The sequence below is a fragment of the Vanacampus margaritifer genome, chromosome 2, assembly GCF_051991255.1.
Source record: "Vanacampus margaritifer isolate UIUO_Vmar chromosome 2, RoL_Vmar_1.0, whole genome shotgun sequence".
Classification (NCBI taxonomy): domain Eukaryota; kingdom Metazoa; phylum Chordata; class Actinopteri; order Syngnathiformes; family Syngnathidae; genus Vanacampus; species Vanacampus margaritifer.
In genome coordinates this window covers 52,534,621-52,553,798 of record NC_135433.1, presented here as the reverse complement: position 1 = coordinate 52,553,798, position 19,178 = coordinate 52,534,621, and the positions used below count along the sequence as shown (strand labels likewise).

General features: G+C 40.4%; 1 protein-coding gene across 19 annotated transcripts in view; it reads right to left on the bottom strand.

Annotated features, from left to right (window-relative positions):
* The window catches only part of nfixb (nuclear factor I/Xb), a 137,990-nt gene that overhangs the window by 22,657 nt on the left and 96,155 nt on the right, over positions 1–19,178 (bottom strand). For 8 of the 19 annotated variants that reach the window (XM_077556034.1, XM_077556036.1, XM_077556037.1 and 5 more), the window contains 6 exons: positions 8,300–8,365; positions 5,005–5,079; positions 4,203–4,323; positions 2,918–2,953; positions 2,393–2,523; positions 383–457 (listed from right to left, as the gene is read on the bottom strand). In XM_077556034.1, coding sequence (XP_077412160.1) covers positions 383–457; positions 2,393–2,523; positions 2,918–2,953; positions 4,203–4,323; positions 5,005–5,079; positions 8,300–8,365 — 504 coding nt within the window. The remainder of the gene's footprint in view (positions 1–382; positions 458–2,392; positions 2,524–2,917; positions 2,954–4,202; positions 4,324–5,004; positions 5,080–8,299; positions 8,366–19,178) is intronic. The other 11 variants (XM_077556039.1, XM_077556050.1, XM_077556033.1 and 8 more) reach the window with 3 other exon arrangements.

The window sequence follows — 19,178 nt, the reverse complement described above, 5'->3', positions numbered from 1 at the left end:
TTAACCCAGTCAGATTTGTTTTTATTTTACAGTCAGTAAATATGGATGATTTTAGTGCTCCAAGGTTTGCTTTATTCCCCAGGTGCCACTCAGACAGACAGGCGGTGAATGCTATGGAGATACTAGGCAACCAAAAGGCTTTGGTAAATCCACGGAGGACAACAGCAGACATCTGGCAGAAACATTACCCCACCCAGCGGCGGCATAGCCAGAAAACAAGACACACGAGTGACAAAGATAGACAAGAGAAGAGTTCACAGATAAAGTACAGTACATAATTCATAAAAGAAAAAAGAGAAGATGCAAGTTGAGCTCGGTGTGAGCCAAAGTAGAGCATATGAAGAGCACATGTACACAGTATAATGTTTAATGTTGCTCTAACCATGGTAAGGAAACTGCACTCCATCGCTCTCATGCTTAATCTTCCTCTCCTGCACACTGGCCAAATGGTGCTGCACTGAAAGGCCAAACAGGGGAGAAGGGAAGAGTTAACAATGGGAGAGGGGAGGAGATAAGTGGACAGAGAAGTAAACAGATGGAAAGAATGAGAGGGGGAGAAAGAGAGGTGGTGGTTAAATCATGGACAATAGGGGATTTACGTTACAGGGTGCAGCAAGTGTCTGTGTCTATCAAATAGTTTCGTCGCTACAGCAGTGCTATTAAATGGCAGCATGTGAGTAGGAGTAACAGCGGGATGAAAAAAACCCATCAATTAAAACACTAAATACATTAGTTATAAGCTGAGTCCGTTTGAATCTTCAAAAAGAAAAGATTAAAAATATACATAATACTGTACTTATTTCTTACAATTGTTAATCCTCACATACAATATGGGTTACGCTGCAAGTATAAATTATTATTTGATAATGATGGAAAAGGAACAAAAGTGCATTACTTTATAATCATTCTTTTTTTTTTTTTTGCTTGCATGGCTGAAGTGGAAATACCAAAATGAAAAACACAATTTTTTAATGCTGTAATAGTCTTCATGTACGTTTGTAGTTGGTATCGATAACAGCTATAAAGATAAGCATATTGCATATGAATGCCAAGACATTTAGATGTCTAATATTATTTAAATACCACTGAATAACACTTCGTGCAGCAGGTTCTTACTGTATATTCAGAGATAATTGATAAAACTAAGCATCAACATGGCCGAAATGAAACATTTGTTATTTGGAAGCAGTGACACTAGTTCTTAACTATACAACTAAAAACTGAAAAATACTGTACCACTCCCCCATCCTGTTACCTCCCATATTTAAGCGTGTGTAAACATTTAAATTGTTCATAAAGTTACAGTGGTTTACAAAATAATGAAATAATAGGAATAAAAGGATTTCCCAAACACTTACAAAGTAAACAGAGGAAGATGTACTTCCATTAAATCACAACTGCCTGCGATTCTTAAAAAAAAAATGCTGCATGTAATAAATTCTACGACATAATTACAGACAAAGGGCTGAATCTTTGTCAACATGTGACTGAGAAAGAATAATAAAGGTAATTTAAATAAAGTAAGGGGACATATGATAAATGACAAGTGAAAATATTGCATACTGTTGAGCCAAAATGGTGGATGGTGGAAGAGATGAACAGTTTTTGGTCCACTTCAAGTCAGGTGATTTTTAAAATATAAGGCAAAACCTTAATCTAATACTTCGTCGAATAGCTAGTTGAGTACTTAGTTGTCCCCCCCCCCCCTCTTTCTTGTTGAGCAGAGAGGGGAGGTGTGAGCAGTTACACATGAAGGAGAAGGGAGGGAGCAAGACAAAAGTGACACGGATGCCTTTTTGCTCCATGATTGTCCTGAAAAAAATAAAATAAAATTCTGCAAATAGTGCCATGGGGTACTAGTTAGCCCTAAGGACAACACGAGTAGCTCAGGAGTCTGTTAGTCCAAAATAGCTCACCAGTGATGTGGCAGTGTGACTTACTAAGAAGATTTAAAACAGAAGAAGAATGTGCAGTGTTTATTTATTTATTCAAACTTAACATGGTACATATATAAATAAGTAATTTTAAAGCTTTAATTTTATTACCATAATAATGTGATGCTTTTGATGTAGACAAAAACTTTTTGCTCTTCTCACTTGTCTTTCTCATTTGGTGCTGATTGAAACTACAGTATGTTTAGTCCTCCAGAAAAGTTGCTGACACAGGAGAATTAGACTTGCTGCATGGGATATACTGTAGATGATAGAAAATAACTGTAGTTCTATCCAACAAGACAGAGGAAATGCTTCAGCCTCTATCAAATGATTGATTTTCTTTTCAAGTTAAAATGTAATAATTCACATATTCCATTATCTGACTTGAAGTGGACCTCAGGAGAGGCATCTCAAATATGTAAAGAATGAAGATATGGCCATGGTTGAGGATGGATTACCTGCATCTACATCATTGGGCCATCCGCTGGACTGCGAGCTGCTGCCAGCTGCCGGCGAACGTCCCGAGTAGAAGACGTCGTCCACTGGGCTCTCCATCTCACTGTCGTCAATGGACTTGCGCTTGTTAGAGCTGAGAAGGAAGATGGAGGAGGTTGTTTGACTCTTCTGTGTTTAAGTACTATACAGTATAAATAACCTGCGTTCACGTTCATCTTTGTATTATGTTTCATGCCATGGAGGACTATAAGTAATACAAGACCATATTTTTACTTAACATGCGGTATTATCTTTCAAATTAGCACCAGAAAGTAAGCACACAATGTTATGTGATGCTGGGATCCATTCTGCATGTGATTGCACATTCTTATAGACTCACACATCTGCCAACAATAAAAATACAGGGGGCAGAAAGCGTACAAGCGCTTCAAATTGTGTGTGTGACAGCTTGCTTGGGTTTTGTGCGAGTGTGATGAAGGGATCTGTGTTGCATTAGTATCAAGGGAGATATGCTGTGATGAGTGTACCTCCGTGGGAGACTTGCGTAAAGCTCCATTTCAGTCCTGCAGCGTAAGATGAGCGGGAGAGGACAAGGAAAAACAGACACCCAAGCATCAGACAGAATGACGGATGTATGGGTCGGTAAAATGAAAGGAAATGAGAAGGATTAGTGATGAAGAAGGAACAAGGGGGAGGAGAAACCACAATCAAAAAGCAGAACAAGCTAAGCACAAGAGTACAGTCAAATTCAGATGTTAAAATATTAGGAAATGATGAGTATTAATGCACAGCTCCAATATTGATGGTGTTTCTGTATGTGTCTACATATTATAAATGTATTGCAAGATTCGGTATACCTGCACAATCTAATGAGATCTGATACAGCAATAACAGGAGCAGACCAAAGTCATTGTCAAACAATGATGATGATGATGGTAGAATTTCCACACCAAGTTTGAGAAGCACTGCTCTATAGGAATTCCACTTGTTTCCACCAATGGGCTTCTTTATTGTTTTGACAGTATGTTTTGGATATCTTGTTGCATGATGACATTTTCTAATCAGTTTGCTTTCCTTCTTTAATTAAAATACCAGATAAAATGATTCTGTTTACTTCTCAGTTCATTTTTCTACTTGTATCTTGTATTACACCAAAAAAGATGAATGAGTAACATATTCCGACATGATCATAGGCGCTCAGGATTTGCCCCTGTACTTTTGTCAATGAAGTCCTTTTGTGAATAGTAAATGGTGATGTGATACGATCAAGTCATGCCCTCTGAAAGTTGTTGCTGTTGTCAATAACAGTTGTTTTTGTCAACTGCTTTTTTCTTTGGTATACCCGTTTGACGTCCTTCTTCTTCAGGACAATCATAATTGTTGTTTTTGGGCATGACCAATGCACAAAGCAGTGGCTCTAGTTCAGTTTCCATCTCTTCTGAGCTTCAAAGTTACTTGTTTTGGTACACCTCTACCTAGTGTAAATCTAGTCTTCACAGAGGGAAAAAAAATTCTAAAAAGGAGCATAGATACTTGGGGTGATTTTGATTGGTTAGCTAGGATCCAATCATGAACCAGACGTGTTGTCGTCATCCAAATTAAGTGTTTTTATTGGTTTAGACACACATATGTCATGTCTAGTGCAATCATCTATGGGTCCGAAGTTAATACACATAGTGCTTACCTTAATAATGGTGTGAATGAAAACTGAGCAATGAATTTTTGGTATTGATTTCCTATTGCATCTCATTAGATTGTGCCATGAATATTGGAAGTTTGTAATATGTGCCCGTTCGATCCCGCACTGGGTACCTGGTGGAAGGAGTGGAGGTGATGGAGCGCCGTCCCAGGGTGACCTGGTTGATGTTGTAGTATCCAGGGCTGTCCAGGTCAGCCAGAGAGAAGCTCGGGCCAGTTGCCGTCGCTACTGGAGCTGCAAAATGCGAGTACACAGAACAAATACAAAGTAACTCAATGAGAAACGGCCAGTACTAACTTCAGTATTTTTCCCTTTTTTTAATGTTGTACAATATATTTAAAATGACAAAAGGAATCATACAGAATAGTTCCGGTGAAGAGTTATAAATGTTCCTTGTCAGTATGGAGTTGAGTGCAGCTTTCATCTGATCTTCTTGGGTAAATGGGCTTTTACTTGTTTAGCACTTTTCTACCTTCAAGACACTCAAAGTGCTTTCGCACTGTCGCCTCATTCACCTACTGATGCGCGACATTAGGAGCACGTGCAGGTTCAGAACCTGACCTCACCACTAATCACTACGACTAAAAACTCTTGTTTGCCACAGTTGTCTCATTTGAATCGTGCTAGTATTAAGATCTGATATGATGATATCGGTTTTCATTGCAGCACCCAGTTCAACAGAGGAAAGGAATGGAACAAGTTAGATCAGGTTTTGGATGCACATATGTAACGTGTTAGTGAGCTCAACTGAAAATTGTAATTTATGTCATAAATGTGCATTACTCTCCTCCTCCAAATTTTTACCAGTTGTTGTAAAGAGAGCTGCTGCGGCGGATACACTACATGTGCACCAAATGATAGGAACTGTGTGTCTTTCTGGACATATTGACAGGGTAAATTATAGCTGTGACTCACTCTGTGACACGCGGACCAGCTCGGCTACGTTCCACACCCCTGAAGTCACAAAGCAGTCCTGGAAACTCAAGTGGCCTGTGTAGAAAGCAGAGGGAGTGAGTGAGAGGGCTGCGTGGCATATGTTGTAGACCTAAATGACGTGCATATGGACATACACACACATATACTGGACTTTATTATACATGAACACGCTGAGAGAAAGTGCAAAAGGGTTGACACGCGGCTGGTGTCATACAGTGCGAACATGTGTTTTCCATAAGGCACAGGAGGCCGGCATGTTATTCTTTTCTCTTTTGACAGTTAAGCACACACACCAATTAGGCTAAACTAGAGGGTACAATCCCCACAAGGACAACTCTATAATGTATACAAAAAAGTGTAAGGACTTGAGAATATGCCATTTGTGCCACATTGATACAAAACAAATGGGTAATCACTCCTAACATTTGCAGTTATGTAACCACATAAGCAATTTACCGTAACCTTTGTTTGTTATGATTTTACAAAAAAAATAATAAAATGGAAGAACGGTGACATCTTTAGAAAGCCGTTCCTTCCCCTCCAAACATAATGTTAATGTTTTTATTCAAAAGATTTTTTAAATTCCATCTTTAACCTGGACCATAATGTTATTGAAACAAGGTTCTGCTAGGATTGAGAGCCAAATGATAATGACATGCTGTAAATCTCTTACACAGAGCTATCAAATTCCAAACCAGCCAGCATCTAAACCAGCATGTAAAAGATGATCACTAACAGTATTATAGACTGCAGTACCAACTGTAGTATATATATATATATATATATAAAGTGTATAAGATTTGAGATCCTAAGTAGCAGTAGAGACCAATAGTGTTTTTTGTCTCTTACAAAGGTATAATTTACTTTTATGACACAGTGGTGAGTACAAATATACAGCAGTGAATACTTGTTAAGTGACCAGGACATGGTCAGAAGAAAGAAGCCAAGCCAATAAATACACATGCGCAACACAATCAAGACTTGTCAGGGTAAAAAAAAAAAAAAGAGGCACATCTTGAAATAAACACCATCTGATTGTCTGTCTTTATTATGCGGCAAAGTTTGAAAAAGCACACAACTCACTAACACTAATGTTAGCACCGTGGGAAATAGTTTAAAAAGTACTATAACTAAACATTTATTGTATTGTGTTATGTCTTTCTGTACGAAACAGATTATAGTGGATCCCCACATAGTCGTGATTCTGCACAGATTTAGCTATTTGGGGGAGGTTTTAATAGTTCTTGATCTTTTTTTTCCAAAAATGTGTTTATTTAATCTTTTTTTTAACTGTCACCCACATTTCTTGGAGAGCACATATTTGAGGGGCGTCAATTATACATGAATTTACGCTATCCGTGGGTCAGCACAGTCACTTTGAGATACTGTATATCACGATATCCAAACATCACAGTACGATATTATCATGATAGTGTCACGGTGTGGTCACGGAGTGGCATGGTGTCTGTCAGCGTGTGGAGTGGAGGACCCAAAATGCAGGGAGGCAGGAGAACCACAGCAGGAGTGCAGGCGAGACTGGCGTGCTTTATTTTACAAACAAACACTAACCAGGGTACTGGTTAGTATTAAAAATAAACAAGGAACTGAAAAGGTACAAAAATCAAAATTGCAGCCAGAACTCCGGGGGTGACCGTGACAAGCGGCAATGATCCCACAAGGAACTGATCACCACCCGGGAATTAAATACACCCACACCAATTAGGGTAACTAATCACAGCTGGGGCCAGGCACAAGTGGCTGAGGGCCCGGATTGGTCAGCCTGCGAAAGGGCAGGAATCCACTCAGGACCAATCGGGATCCTCAACCAAAGCCAGATCTTCCCAGACATGACAGATAGGAACCTCACAATGCGATAATTATCATGGTATTGTGGCAGGGTTGGCTATAGCTATAAAGCTCACAATATTGTATAAAAAGTCACAACATTATATACATATATATATATATATATATATATATATATATATATATATATATATATATATATATATATATATATATATATATATATATATATATATCAATGAAATAATAAAAAATAAAGATGATAATGAGAAGAAAACACAATACTATATACTAATATTGTGTTTTTGTACATAACAGCAGTGACAAAGAAATAGGCTTTGACAGTCATTTTATTTGAAATGTCTCCTGGATACATTGCTAATTAGCTGAGGTCAAAGTATGGAGTTCAAATAGTACAGGTAACATTAACCTCAATGCATATAAACAACCTACATTCCTTAATAGCACTTAATTATGAGGCACTTGCTAATGCACACACACAATGTGAAGTGAGTTAATTAGTGGAGGACTCACAGGTGTTACGTTCCCCTTCTTCTGGCGATTAGCTTAGGTCTTAAACGTAGGTGGCCAAACTATGTCAAATGAAAACTAAATTGCACTAATAAACTAACCATATTTGATGCTTTGAATAACGTGACATGATTTTGCAGCACTTTTAATATAGAAATATTGTGATATTGCTGTTATTGTTACATCCCAAATCACTGTCACCTGTGAATAGTGTGGGTCCACTGTACGTTCATAGATGTCTTATGGGCTGATGCCCACTATTTAATTCCTCCTTAATATGAAACTGTACAGTCCTTATATGGCTGTTAACAGTTCCACCTTGGTGAACATTTGCACTCTACTGGTTGCAATTCTAGTTGCGGTTAGCAGTGATCTACAAAAACACTTCTTCATACTGAGAGGGTTACATCTAATCAGATTGTCCTGATGTACCTAACGCTGTGGCCACTGTGTTATGTGGCTTGTTTAATTTCATCCCTCCATCCATCGGCCTATCACTTCTCTGTTTCCGTGCATTGTTTATCTCCTCCCTACAAGCCCCTTCCTCATTTCCCTCTCTCTTGCTCTCCATTCAGTCAAGCACTGTCAGGGTTAACCGCAGCGGCGACAGCCTATGAGGTCAGTGCTAAGCTCTGCAGCGGCCATGTGGTTCCCATCTTCTAATAACGTCAGTGTGATTTATGAGTGGCCCACCACAAGCCCCACACTACAGTACCATCAGCTCTCCTTACCATAATAAACCGACCCAACTCTATTGGGACACACTTGCTCGCAGAGAGGCCTCTATGTCCAGTAAGTGTAGTACATGCACATGTGTGTGTGTGTGTGTGTGTGTGTGTGTATGTGTTAGTATCTACACAGGCACATGCTGAAAGTCATTTGAAACCATTTATGCAACTCACTAAATTGTAAGATCTGTGTATAAATGCATAGTTACCATTTGGTGGGGGCTTGACATCTGTCTCTCCTTGCTGGTTTGAGTTGTCTGATTGTCCTGATTGTTCTGAAACATGACAAAAGTGAGAGAGCCAAGATTATTCAGGTGGACAGGAGTCTGAAACCAATCCAAGCGCCAAGCTGCATAATGGCGGGAAGAATTCATTCATATACTGTATATACATGCATATATACATACATAAATACAATTATACATAATGAGATACATGTATGGATGCACCCCCCTGCTAAATATTTCCATAGCTACTTCTGGGCGTCCGCCTGAATGAACCACGTAGGTAGTTTTCGCACATGTGCACTCACCTTCTAAGTCTGGCAGAGATAGGGAGATGGAATGTACCATCCAAACATCCCACTCTCATGAAAATATGCTACGGCGCATTCTGAATCTGACTGGATTGGGAAAATTCTGATTCAGCATTCGTTTTCAAGGACCAATCACCATTTTGTGTTGTGATCAGTACCTTTTAGTTTATAATCACTCACTTTCAGCTATTTTCTGGCACCCACTTGATATTACATATTTGTGCAAATATCGCTTTAATATCCAACATCTAAGATGAAGAGAATGAGCCTGAAGAACACTGAATAACTTAATGAAAAGACTTAATGACATCGGTCAAGTAAATATAAGAAATAATTATCAGAATAATCAGAAAGGCCATCACAATTATAGACCACAAATTCATTGCATACAGAACGGAAATGTTACAATAAATCATTGTACTTTTGGAATTCTTTCAAAAAAGGCAATTGTTTTAGAGCAGGGTTCACCAATTCCGGTCCTCATGGTCTGGAGTCCGGCAGGTTTTAGATATTTCCGCCCACTCAGCACACCTGATTCATATAATCAGCTCATCAGTATGCCTGATAACGATCCTGATCTTTAGTATCAGGTGTGTTGGTAGGCGGAAACATCTAAACCCTGCAGGACTCCGGACCTCGAGGAACTGAATTGGTGAACCCTGTTTTAAAGAATTCATCTTTCCACTGAGAATTATATTAATATAATTGAATTGCATTTTACCCAGGTTTACAATTTAAGTTGACTCTTATAAAAAGGCAAATTATATTCTTGAATTTAAGACCACATTTACAATAAAACCCGCCAGCGCTTAGTCCATTTAAAAGTTTTTCTTCTTCTTTTTTCCCTCCTGCCCACAGCTTTACAGTTAGGTCCCAGAGCAGTGTATGTAGGTGAAGCATTAAATGCTTCCCCAGTGGTGATTTGTTTGTTAAGGGATAATTGTGACATTCTGAGGAATGTTTGGATTGTATTGCCTATTTTAGTAAAGGCCTGGGTCATCTTAAGTTTGTTGTGGTCCCAAGAAACTTTGGCTTCTGCTGGTATGTAAGATGAGGGGTGATAGCAAAAATGTACATTGTTGGTCTTGTGGGAATTTGTCTGGAGTGTATCGCTGTGTGTTTATGTGAACTTGTATTGGGACAGGCAGGCAGAGGGTTGCCTGCTTCAGCTCACTTTGTTTGGCCTACTTAAAGCAGCCTTGTGGAGCTTTATGGCCTGCGTCATTCAAGCCCATTAGCACACAGAGTTGTGGCATTGAGGCCTTCCAGGGCCAAGAGGGGAACATTTGGCCCAGACCAGAATACGGCCCCTTGCAGCCGGTACTCTGCCCCCGAATCTCAAAGTCCTCAAAGCCCAAATCAGTGCCTTGATCTTGGGTGGCACTAATGCTTTGCTTGCCAGCCCACTGCAGCACCATTCAAAGTGGCTGCACATCAACACACAACAAAAAGACAATCACCTCATCGCTCTGGGTCAGAGAGACGAGATGAGAAGCCCACGGAGATAATTCAACATTTTCGATATTTGCCCACTATGCCCTCCTGCAGTCCACCTCATGAAAATTTTCCTCATTTCCTATCGCCCGCCGCTGTCCTCTGTTTTTCTTTATCTATCATGCTGTCGCTCTGCAGCATCCTGGCAGCCATCTTAGCGCTTGGCAGCCATCTTAGGTTTGGCGGTACCCATGCATTCCTGCGAGCTGACGGCACCCCCAAACCAACACACACACACACGCGCACGCACGCACACACATCGTTTTTGTTCCACACAGACCCAATGGTCTTAAAGATAAAAACGACAGCGTATATGTATTGTTAATGGTGTGCAGTGGGATGCTTGATTGCAGTCCTGTGAGGCCCATGTTGCCGTAAAAGTAAAAGTTTAATGAAACTTATTTCGTCCAGCATATTCATATAGCGTGATGAAGGAGAGGGACAGTAAATGAAAGAGATTATTTACGGGATTCGGGATAATCATGAGGTGGGTCTGCTGGTTTTTTTTGTATTTATTATGTAGTGCCCTGCATTAGTGTTAATTCCGTTAACGAAAACTAAACAAAAATAATTTTGTCAACACACATTTTTCACCAGACGAAAACTAGACTAGACTGGACTTAAACCCTTCTTAATAAACAATAACTGAGACTAAATCAGTAGGCTATGCATTTTCAAGAATGATTCAGTGCAGGTTTTACTGTGTGCACACCTTGGAAGAGGTACAAGGGGAGTCATAGGGGGCTGATAGGGGGAGGTGGAGCATGTAGAGACACTCCTCTATCAATATGAACAATGGGGAGCCTATGTATTGTGATGAGCACCTTGCTCCGGCTGATGCTCTGTAGACCACCAGCAGGGCAAAAGCACTGCCAAAAAACATCTCATACCCACAGGCCCCAGTGTGCATCACCTAATACACACACGCACGCACAAATCACTGTGGTGCATGTAACCCCAACAGCATTTATTAACACACGTTCAAATTCTCACACACACATACACCACATTGATTCATTTCCTTGCAAATATGCCATTACACACACACGTATTGAAACACAGATGAATCACCCTTATCTAGTGCACACAGTCGCCTCAAGGCCCTCTGGTAATGCCCCTCCAAAGATAATACACAAACACATGCAGGCCACCGAATACACCATGTTATCACTCTTACCACACACATTATGCTGCCTGGTCAATACAATGTACTCCTACTGATATACTCCTCACACTTGTAAACAAAGGTTAACAGTAACTTTGGCTATCCAATTTTCATGTCGCAAATTCTACACACGCACAGGCTCAAACTCACACCCAGGTAAATGTATAGACTCAAAAATCACACTCTATCACTCAATGACACACAAACACAGGAGTAAATCATTAAGAGACACTTGAACTTGTAAAAAACAAACACGCAGTCACTCATGGGCAGCCATTGTTAGCGCTAATGGAGGCATTTAGAGTGTATGCATTCATACGGTATGTGAGTGCAGACGGCACAAATGGCCTTTCATTTTTTCCCCCCACCAAAGGTTTTCTTGAGTGCTTGCGCATCACAAGCACTAATGCAAACACACCTGTGAACTGATGTGCCTTGATGGTTTGTTTCTTTTTTCTTTTTTGCAAGATGTAGTTAACAGCTTTTTTGCTCTTGAAAATTGAATCTCATTGAATTTGAATGTTTGTGTTTGAAACAACCACACAACAACTGCTGCTAGCTTCCTAACATTAAACATAAAAGTCAATCATAAATTAAAAAAATATATATATATATGTCATGTGTCCCCTTCCACTAGTCTAAACACATTTATCATTGTGTTTATGGGATATGAATTAAGCAGCAAAATCCACCAGTTTTTAACCATCTCAGGTGGCGGCCATTTTGCCACTTGCTGTCGACATAAAATGACATCACATTTGCTCGGAGGGTCAGGAAACGACCATTCACAGCGCACCTTTTTTCTAAGTTTGGTCATGTGACGTTTGCAAGCTGAAACGGGATCGGTCGTTACCTGATCCCTGAGCAACTGTGATGTCATTTTCAGTCAACAGTAAGTGGCAAAATGGCCGCCCCTTGAGATGGATAAAAGCTGGTGAATTTTGCTGCTTAATTCAAATTCCACAAACACAATATTAATCGGAAGGTCGTCTTTAGGCTGGCATGGCTGCAAAGAACATAATATTGTAAGGAAAACTGTTATGTTGACTTGCCCTTTCGGTTTCTATACAGTCACTCTGACACAAATTCTGTATCAGAATGGCGGCTACTAATAGTAAGACATAACCCAGTTGGTGTAAACTCATTCAAGCGTGACCTCATGGCCTTTGTGTTGTGCATTGGGACACTTCCAACCGTTCCTATTCCCAAACTTGGTGGAAGTACAATCTAGTGATTTTGAAAGGTCTTGCATCAGTGAGGTACAACAAGGCTTCTGTATTCATATACAAACATGGAAACAGGCAACCGCTCCGCTGTGACCGTCAACTTTTGGTTTTGTCACCGTGCCTGGGCTCTCTGTGCACGGTGTCATTTAGGGCTAGCTGAGCAGATGCAGACATGGTTCACTTCACAGTCAAATGATAGAGGGCTCCACCTCCGACTGCTTGAAAGCTCTGCGGACAAGTCCGCCACTGTTCTCACCCACTTCATCTCTGTCTATCCGCTGCCACTCTCTTCAGCTGCCTATTCATCTGTCCACATGAGTTATGGCATCTAGCAGTGCTGGTCCAAACCCTGTCATTCCAGCTACAGTGTGTGGGTACCGGCAACAGCTCAGTATCAGACTCTGGGTAAATGTGGCAATCCAGTTGCGGTATTGTGTCCACACATCCATGGCCAGATGTGATGGAAACTTTGAAGCACAAAAGGGAATTTTGCATGCATCGGATTTAGGATGCACATTCACACGACAAGTGCACAGAGCTCCAAAACAAGATTAGGACTGAAAACTCAGAATTGGCAAAGGTGAAATTCGGCGCCTTTAAAGGGAAGTCGATCCCCCCCCCCCCTCGATTTTTTTTGGGGGGGGGCACAATAATATGTTCTATGCACTAGTCTAAATATGATATTTTTGGTTAATATAAGGTTAGTAGAATACGAGTTAAGATGCAAAATCCAGCCGTTTTATCTCAGGGGGCGGCTATTTTGCCACTTGCTGTCGACTCAAGATGGCATCACAGTTGCTAAGGTCTCAAAACAGGTGAGCTGTGATTGGTCGTTGCCTGAGCCCTGAGCAACATTGATGTCATTTTCATATGAGAGTAAGTCGCAAAATGTCCGCCCCCTAGAATGGATACAAATGGCTGGATTTTACTTCATAACTCATATTCCACAAATGTAATATTAATCAGTAGGTCCCTCACCACTAGTGAGGTCACATAGAACATATTATTGTCAAGAAATATTTAAGGTTGGCTTCCACTTTAAACAATCATAATGTATCTCATGAGACATGATTCCCTATAATCTGCAATCAGTGACACAGACAACGAAAAATCTGGGCCAGCAGATCCTAGTACCATACAATGACTCATTTTTAAGGACACTGTCAATAGTATGTAGTTTGCAGTAGAGTAGAACAACGAGAGATGTTTTTAATATTTTGCTGCTAGCTATTCATGTGAATCATGCAGAAAGAATCACAAGGGAAGATTATTTCTTTCGTAAAGTCAGAACTTTTCACTTGATTCTGCAGGTATACCTAATATAGTGGTTAATGAGTGCATAGCATTACATTCATGTGTATGCGTCTCCCCCACTTTCAATTTTCTCAGCCTCTTGAACCCCCTCCCATCTACTAGCCTCTGGATCAAGAAACCCAACCAGCCTCCCCAATTGGGTTTCGCTTAAGAGGTTTATCAGTATGTTGCTAAACATTCTGACCCTTTTTTTAAATCTTTAATGCGCTTAAAATGTTCCAAACCCTCCTAATCCCCACGGCTATCCCACACAGATGTTCACTCGGCTCTTTTATTGGACTTCATTTCAACATCTTTTTTTTCCCTTTCACTCCTCCACCTCCTCCTTCACCCACTCCACATCCTCACACTCTTCTACCTATTCTCTCCTCTGGTGCGATGCGATGAGATGATGACTTTCTAGTTAGCAAAGTTTATGACACCACGTTTATTAAATTAGCTACCATCATCACAATTCGCAATCTTTTTAAATATATTAATCTTTTTAATAAATGGCTCTGTGAAAAGATGCTGTGTTCTTTAAAAATGCTTCCTCTTCACGTTGGAATTTGAGGACATACACTTGATAAATGTTGACATCTTATTATTATTATCTTGATAACAGTAGAACAGTGAGGTAACTCCTCGTGGAGCCACTCAGACATCTTAAAGTGTTCATTATCCATCTTGGCAGTAGCATCAAATTTTGGGGTCTTATTATTTTTGTTTCCTTTGTCACATCTGGAGGAAGACACTGGCAAACTACTAATATGACACGACTATAAGACTTCAATCTGATCTGATTTAGTATTAATGGTAGAAGCGTGTGCTCACAAATGAAAACGAAGGCTTTGAAAATTGCGGGAATAACACCGGGATTTTCTGCTTTAGGGTGGATTTCCCCTTTTGACTATTTTTGGTGCTTTCCTTGAAAGTTATTTTGGCCACCACTCCCTAACTATTAAACTAACAGCTTCACATCCGAACAGTTCCCTTATGTCAAAGGAAACAAAGTGGCAATGACGATCTCTTATAACACCAATTCAAGACTACACAATGAGTTTATTTCTGTAGAATCAACAAGAGTACATCTTTATGATGTCCCTTGAATGGCTGGTATGACATTACATGTGACAATTCAACACGAGGCGATTAATTGTGAAACGTGTTTCGGTGCTTTGCTCGAGTGTGACTGTGTGTGGGTGTGAGGCTAAAAATATGCCGCTTGATTTACATGGATGTGATATTGTGTCTTATATGTCTCTTATGATAGTGTTGTATATGTTGAAGGAAAAAAAATGTCTGGCGAGCACATGTTGAGGCACAGTTGGAGATAAGCATGTAAACATCTGTGACTGAGGGCTGAGCACTGCCGTGTGGGAGGGAGACAGTGATTTGTTTTTTCTTCTTGAAAACACACAAGCATGTGGTTAGTGTATGCATGCTACTCTCTATCCTGTGTGTGCTTCACATTGGATGAACATCCATGTTTTTCTTTCTGTACATGTATGAGTATGTGCACGGCGTAGCGCGAGCCCTGTGCCAGCAAGAAGCAGGTGTGGGGAGGCATTGCCCGTTGCCCATCTGCGTGGCCGTCTGTGTGCCGCCTGCGCCCTCCCAGTGCCAATGCCACAGAGTGGGGAGGCGGGGGGTGAGAAAGGCCTAAAGGGAATCAACCATGGGAGAGACGAGGGCAAGGGATGGAAAGATGGAGGGTTGAGTGTGTGTGAGTGGAGGGGGCGGCTGGCTGGCTGCCCATGAAGCCCCCCCCCCCCCCATACACACACACACCCTACCCTGTTTCTTTTATCTTTTATCTGTGCCTATGCTGATGAGCTGTGATGTACAGGGGAAGCTGGACAAGGGGAAGGAAGGGGGAGAGACGTCTGCTTGTTCTCATGGCTTTCTGTATAACACTGATGGATATAATCAAGCTTGGCTTATATGGCCCATTAATATGATGCTTTACTTTCAAGCAACCCCCCCCATAACCATTCCGCCTTTACCTGCATAACTGCTTTTGAGCTCCTCTACCATATTAGATGAGGTGAGGATGTAATTCTGCCGTTTGGCCAGCAGATGTCCCATGTTAGCAGCGGGACACATGGCAGAGACATGCTAAATAAATCAACTACCACTAGAGTAAGCTGTGGGAGAGATTTCAGGAGGGTGGTGTAAGTTTTATTTTTATTTTTTTCTTGGGGGGCGGTGAGGGTGTTTTCGTCACTTTGGCACTTTCATCCGACCAAATATGTGTGGCGCCAAAAATCTCCTCAAATCAAATATGCAAACCCAAAAGTGTTTGTCAAATTTGACATATTGGATTTATATTTCCACCCAGCTGAACCAAAGTATTTATTCAAACTGATTCATAATTTATTATTCTTTTATGATTGTTTTGTTTCTTACTTCGCTAAACTCTAGCAGCACAACACTAAACACTAAAAATACAGTACTGCTGCAGTATGTTCCATGTAGAAAATATAAAGCACAGAGGTTCAAATATGCAATGTGTCAGTGTATGTGCATGTGTGTTTATGCGGGGCATGGTCTGGGCAGAAGTGGAAAAGAAGATCATGTGATGCCAGGCTTTGCCAGGGAATGTTGGGAGAGAGGCTGAGAATGAAGGGGGAGGGAGACATTGAGAAAAAAATGGCGGCAAAAAAGAGGGAGTAGAGACAGACAGTATAGAGAAGTAGAGACAAGAAAAAGACAGAAAGAGGAGTGAATGAGAGAGGAAGAAAAGAGGGTGGGGGGTATTGTGAGAGCTGTGGGAACATTTTGCCCCGCTAAGAGAGACGGAGAGAAGGAGAGAGGATAAAAGAAGGAATGAGATAGAAAGGAGACTTGTTGGCAGAGCAGTGGAGGAGAGCAGAGGGTGGGGGGTTGAAGCGGTATAGAGTGGGCACCAGTTTGTACGCAGCCATTCGATCAGCAGCATAACATTAGGGGCAAAGAAAAGCAAATGCACAACACAAGAATTACTACTTGAAATAAATCCAGACGCACAACTTAGTCTATTCCCGCAACATAAGAAACATCATTTTTACAATACAGTTGGAGTACAGCATATTCAACAATGAACTGATCGTGCCCCTTCTGGCATCCCATTAGAAATCCGATTTCAAACATCAATATCAAATTTGATTTTTTTTACTCCCATCCCTATTCAAACAAGTTAACAAATGCAAAGTGCTAATTCAAGCAAGCTATCTTGACAGTTGTCATAGAGTAGAACCTCAAAGAGACAAATGCCTATTATGTTACAGTATTTGAAAACCAACAAATATCGTAGCTTCAGGAAATATTGCCTGACGTCATAGAAGACCTCAGCGAACCTCATTGGGAATTGTTTGCCGTTTATCTTTTCACACATTTGAGCAAAATTTCAACAGAGGTAGAATTTGCATTAGAATCTAAATTTTTTTACACTCATAGGCCTCCAATCCAACCTGAGCCATAAAAAACTAACAATTTATTTTGGGTTTGTGAACTAAGCAAATAAACACTCCCAACTCTATCTGGAGCTTGGAGGACATCTTTAATGAGGGCTGTAAAACTCCACAGAAACACATAAAGTAGGCCTGTAAAAATAATGTGGGCGCTGCATAAATGCTCATTTGGACTAATGAATTGGGGGAGCAATGAATGGCTGCACATCCTCCCTTCACGATTAAGATAGCAGCAAAATGTCTGATATGCATCATTCTAAGGTAAGTTGGCACATTTTTACCTTCCACATTCAATGACGTGTTTGAATCTTTCTTTGGTATGAACTAGTAATAAGAAATGAGACTTACAACTTAGCTCATGAAATACGCAACAGTCCATCTTTTATGGAGTTACCATTGTGCCAAACTATCACAAACAAAATGCTTGTGAACATCTTTGCAACCTTTAGTGTTGGGAAAGTTCATTTTCTATGAAAACTACTTCAAAGTTCAGCTCACAAATTTTAGAATGAACTGGTTCTGATCATAGTTCATAACAGAAATTTTTCGAACTAAGTTAATCGTTCCAAAAATAAACTAGTTCATAGTTCATAATTTAAGCCTTTTGCTTTTCCTCCATTTTCGGTCTTAAGCATTAAATTGCCCTTGTCTCTTCATCATATTTATTTTATCTTGTTATGTTCACAAGCCTTGGGACTTAGTGGGCTAACCTGGGACCTCAGAGATAGCATTTTTTTCCATGTGGAAATGTGTGTTAGTGTATTTGGATATTGGACATTTGTATTCTTGAATTTTGAGGAAAGGAAATTTCCTTGAATCCTTGAAAATTAAACTTTAAATATAACTTAAAGGGTTGAGGAGAAATTAAATTAGTAAGAAAGTATAATAGGAATACTGTATACTAAAATATTAGCAATTTGTTCCCGTGCCTGTTGGCCTTTTAGGGGGTGTGTGGTGCCGTGCATGCATAGAGTACACACTTACAATGAGACAGAAGAAAGTTGCATTTAAGCTCTATTAATATGAATCGTTTTTCACAGATTTAGAAAAAAAAAAGGGACCTGTGAGTAGTGTTATCTTACCTGTGTGTATGTGCTTCTACCTACAGCCTTTGTGTGTGGATATTCGTTATTTGAAGGAATACCACTCCCAAATGCTAAATTGCCCTTAGCATTTGAATGGGATCCTCCAATTACGTTGCCATTAGCGCTAGCAATCTTTTATAAATGAAGCATGTTTTGTATTTTAATATACCAAGCGTGTAATTCTTCTTGTGTGTTTAGTTTTACAGTAAACTGCAACTGGGGTGTCATTAAACAATGTAACAACGCAAGCAACATCGGGCAAGCACGCGTCACATTTTGATGACGCATGCGCCTTGCGACTGCAGCTGGGGTTGCCAAATAATGGCCCTTTGCGCCTTATTAAGGCTCGTTTACGGTGCATTTACCCGGGATTTCTACTTGTGGTCTAACAAGAGAAAATGTGGCGCCCTTGAACAAAATTTAACTGAGCCGTTCATTGGCCCCAGAATGAGCTCGTTCACAGAAATGTTCACGAAGTTCAGTGACACGACCCATCGAAATATTTTCTCATCGTTTCTTCGCGATTCCCGTAGGTCGCCTATTTTAGTTTTAAATCATTAACCTTTCAGTGAATTTTGGTGAGTAATTTTCATGCCTGAAGAAAGAAATCTGACATTGATGAAGGCTTCCTTGCTAGTAGGCTACAGTTATTTCTGGACTATAAGCCGCTGCTTTTTTCACTTGCATTCGACCCTGTGGCTAATACAAAGGTGAGGCTTATCCATCAGATCACAAGGAGGCGCACTATAAAGGAAGCGCAAGAGCGTCAGGCAGAGCAAAACAAACCAAGTGAGCCCAAATACAGTAGGAGAGACAGAACAAGACAATTTGCCCCCTC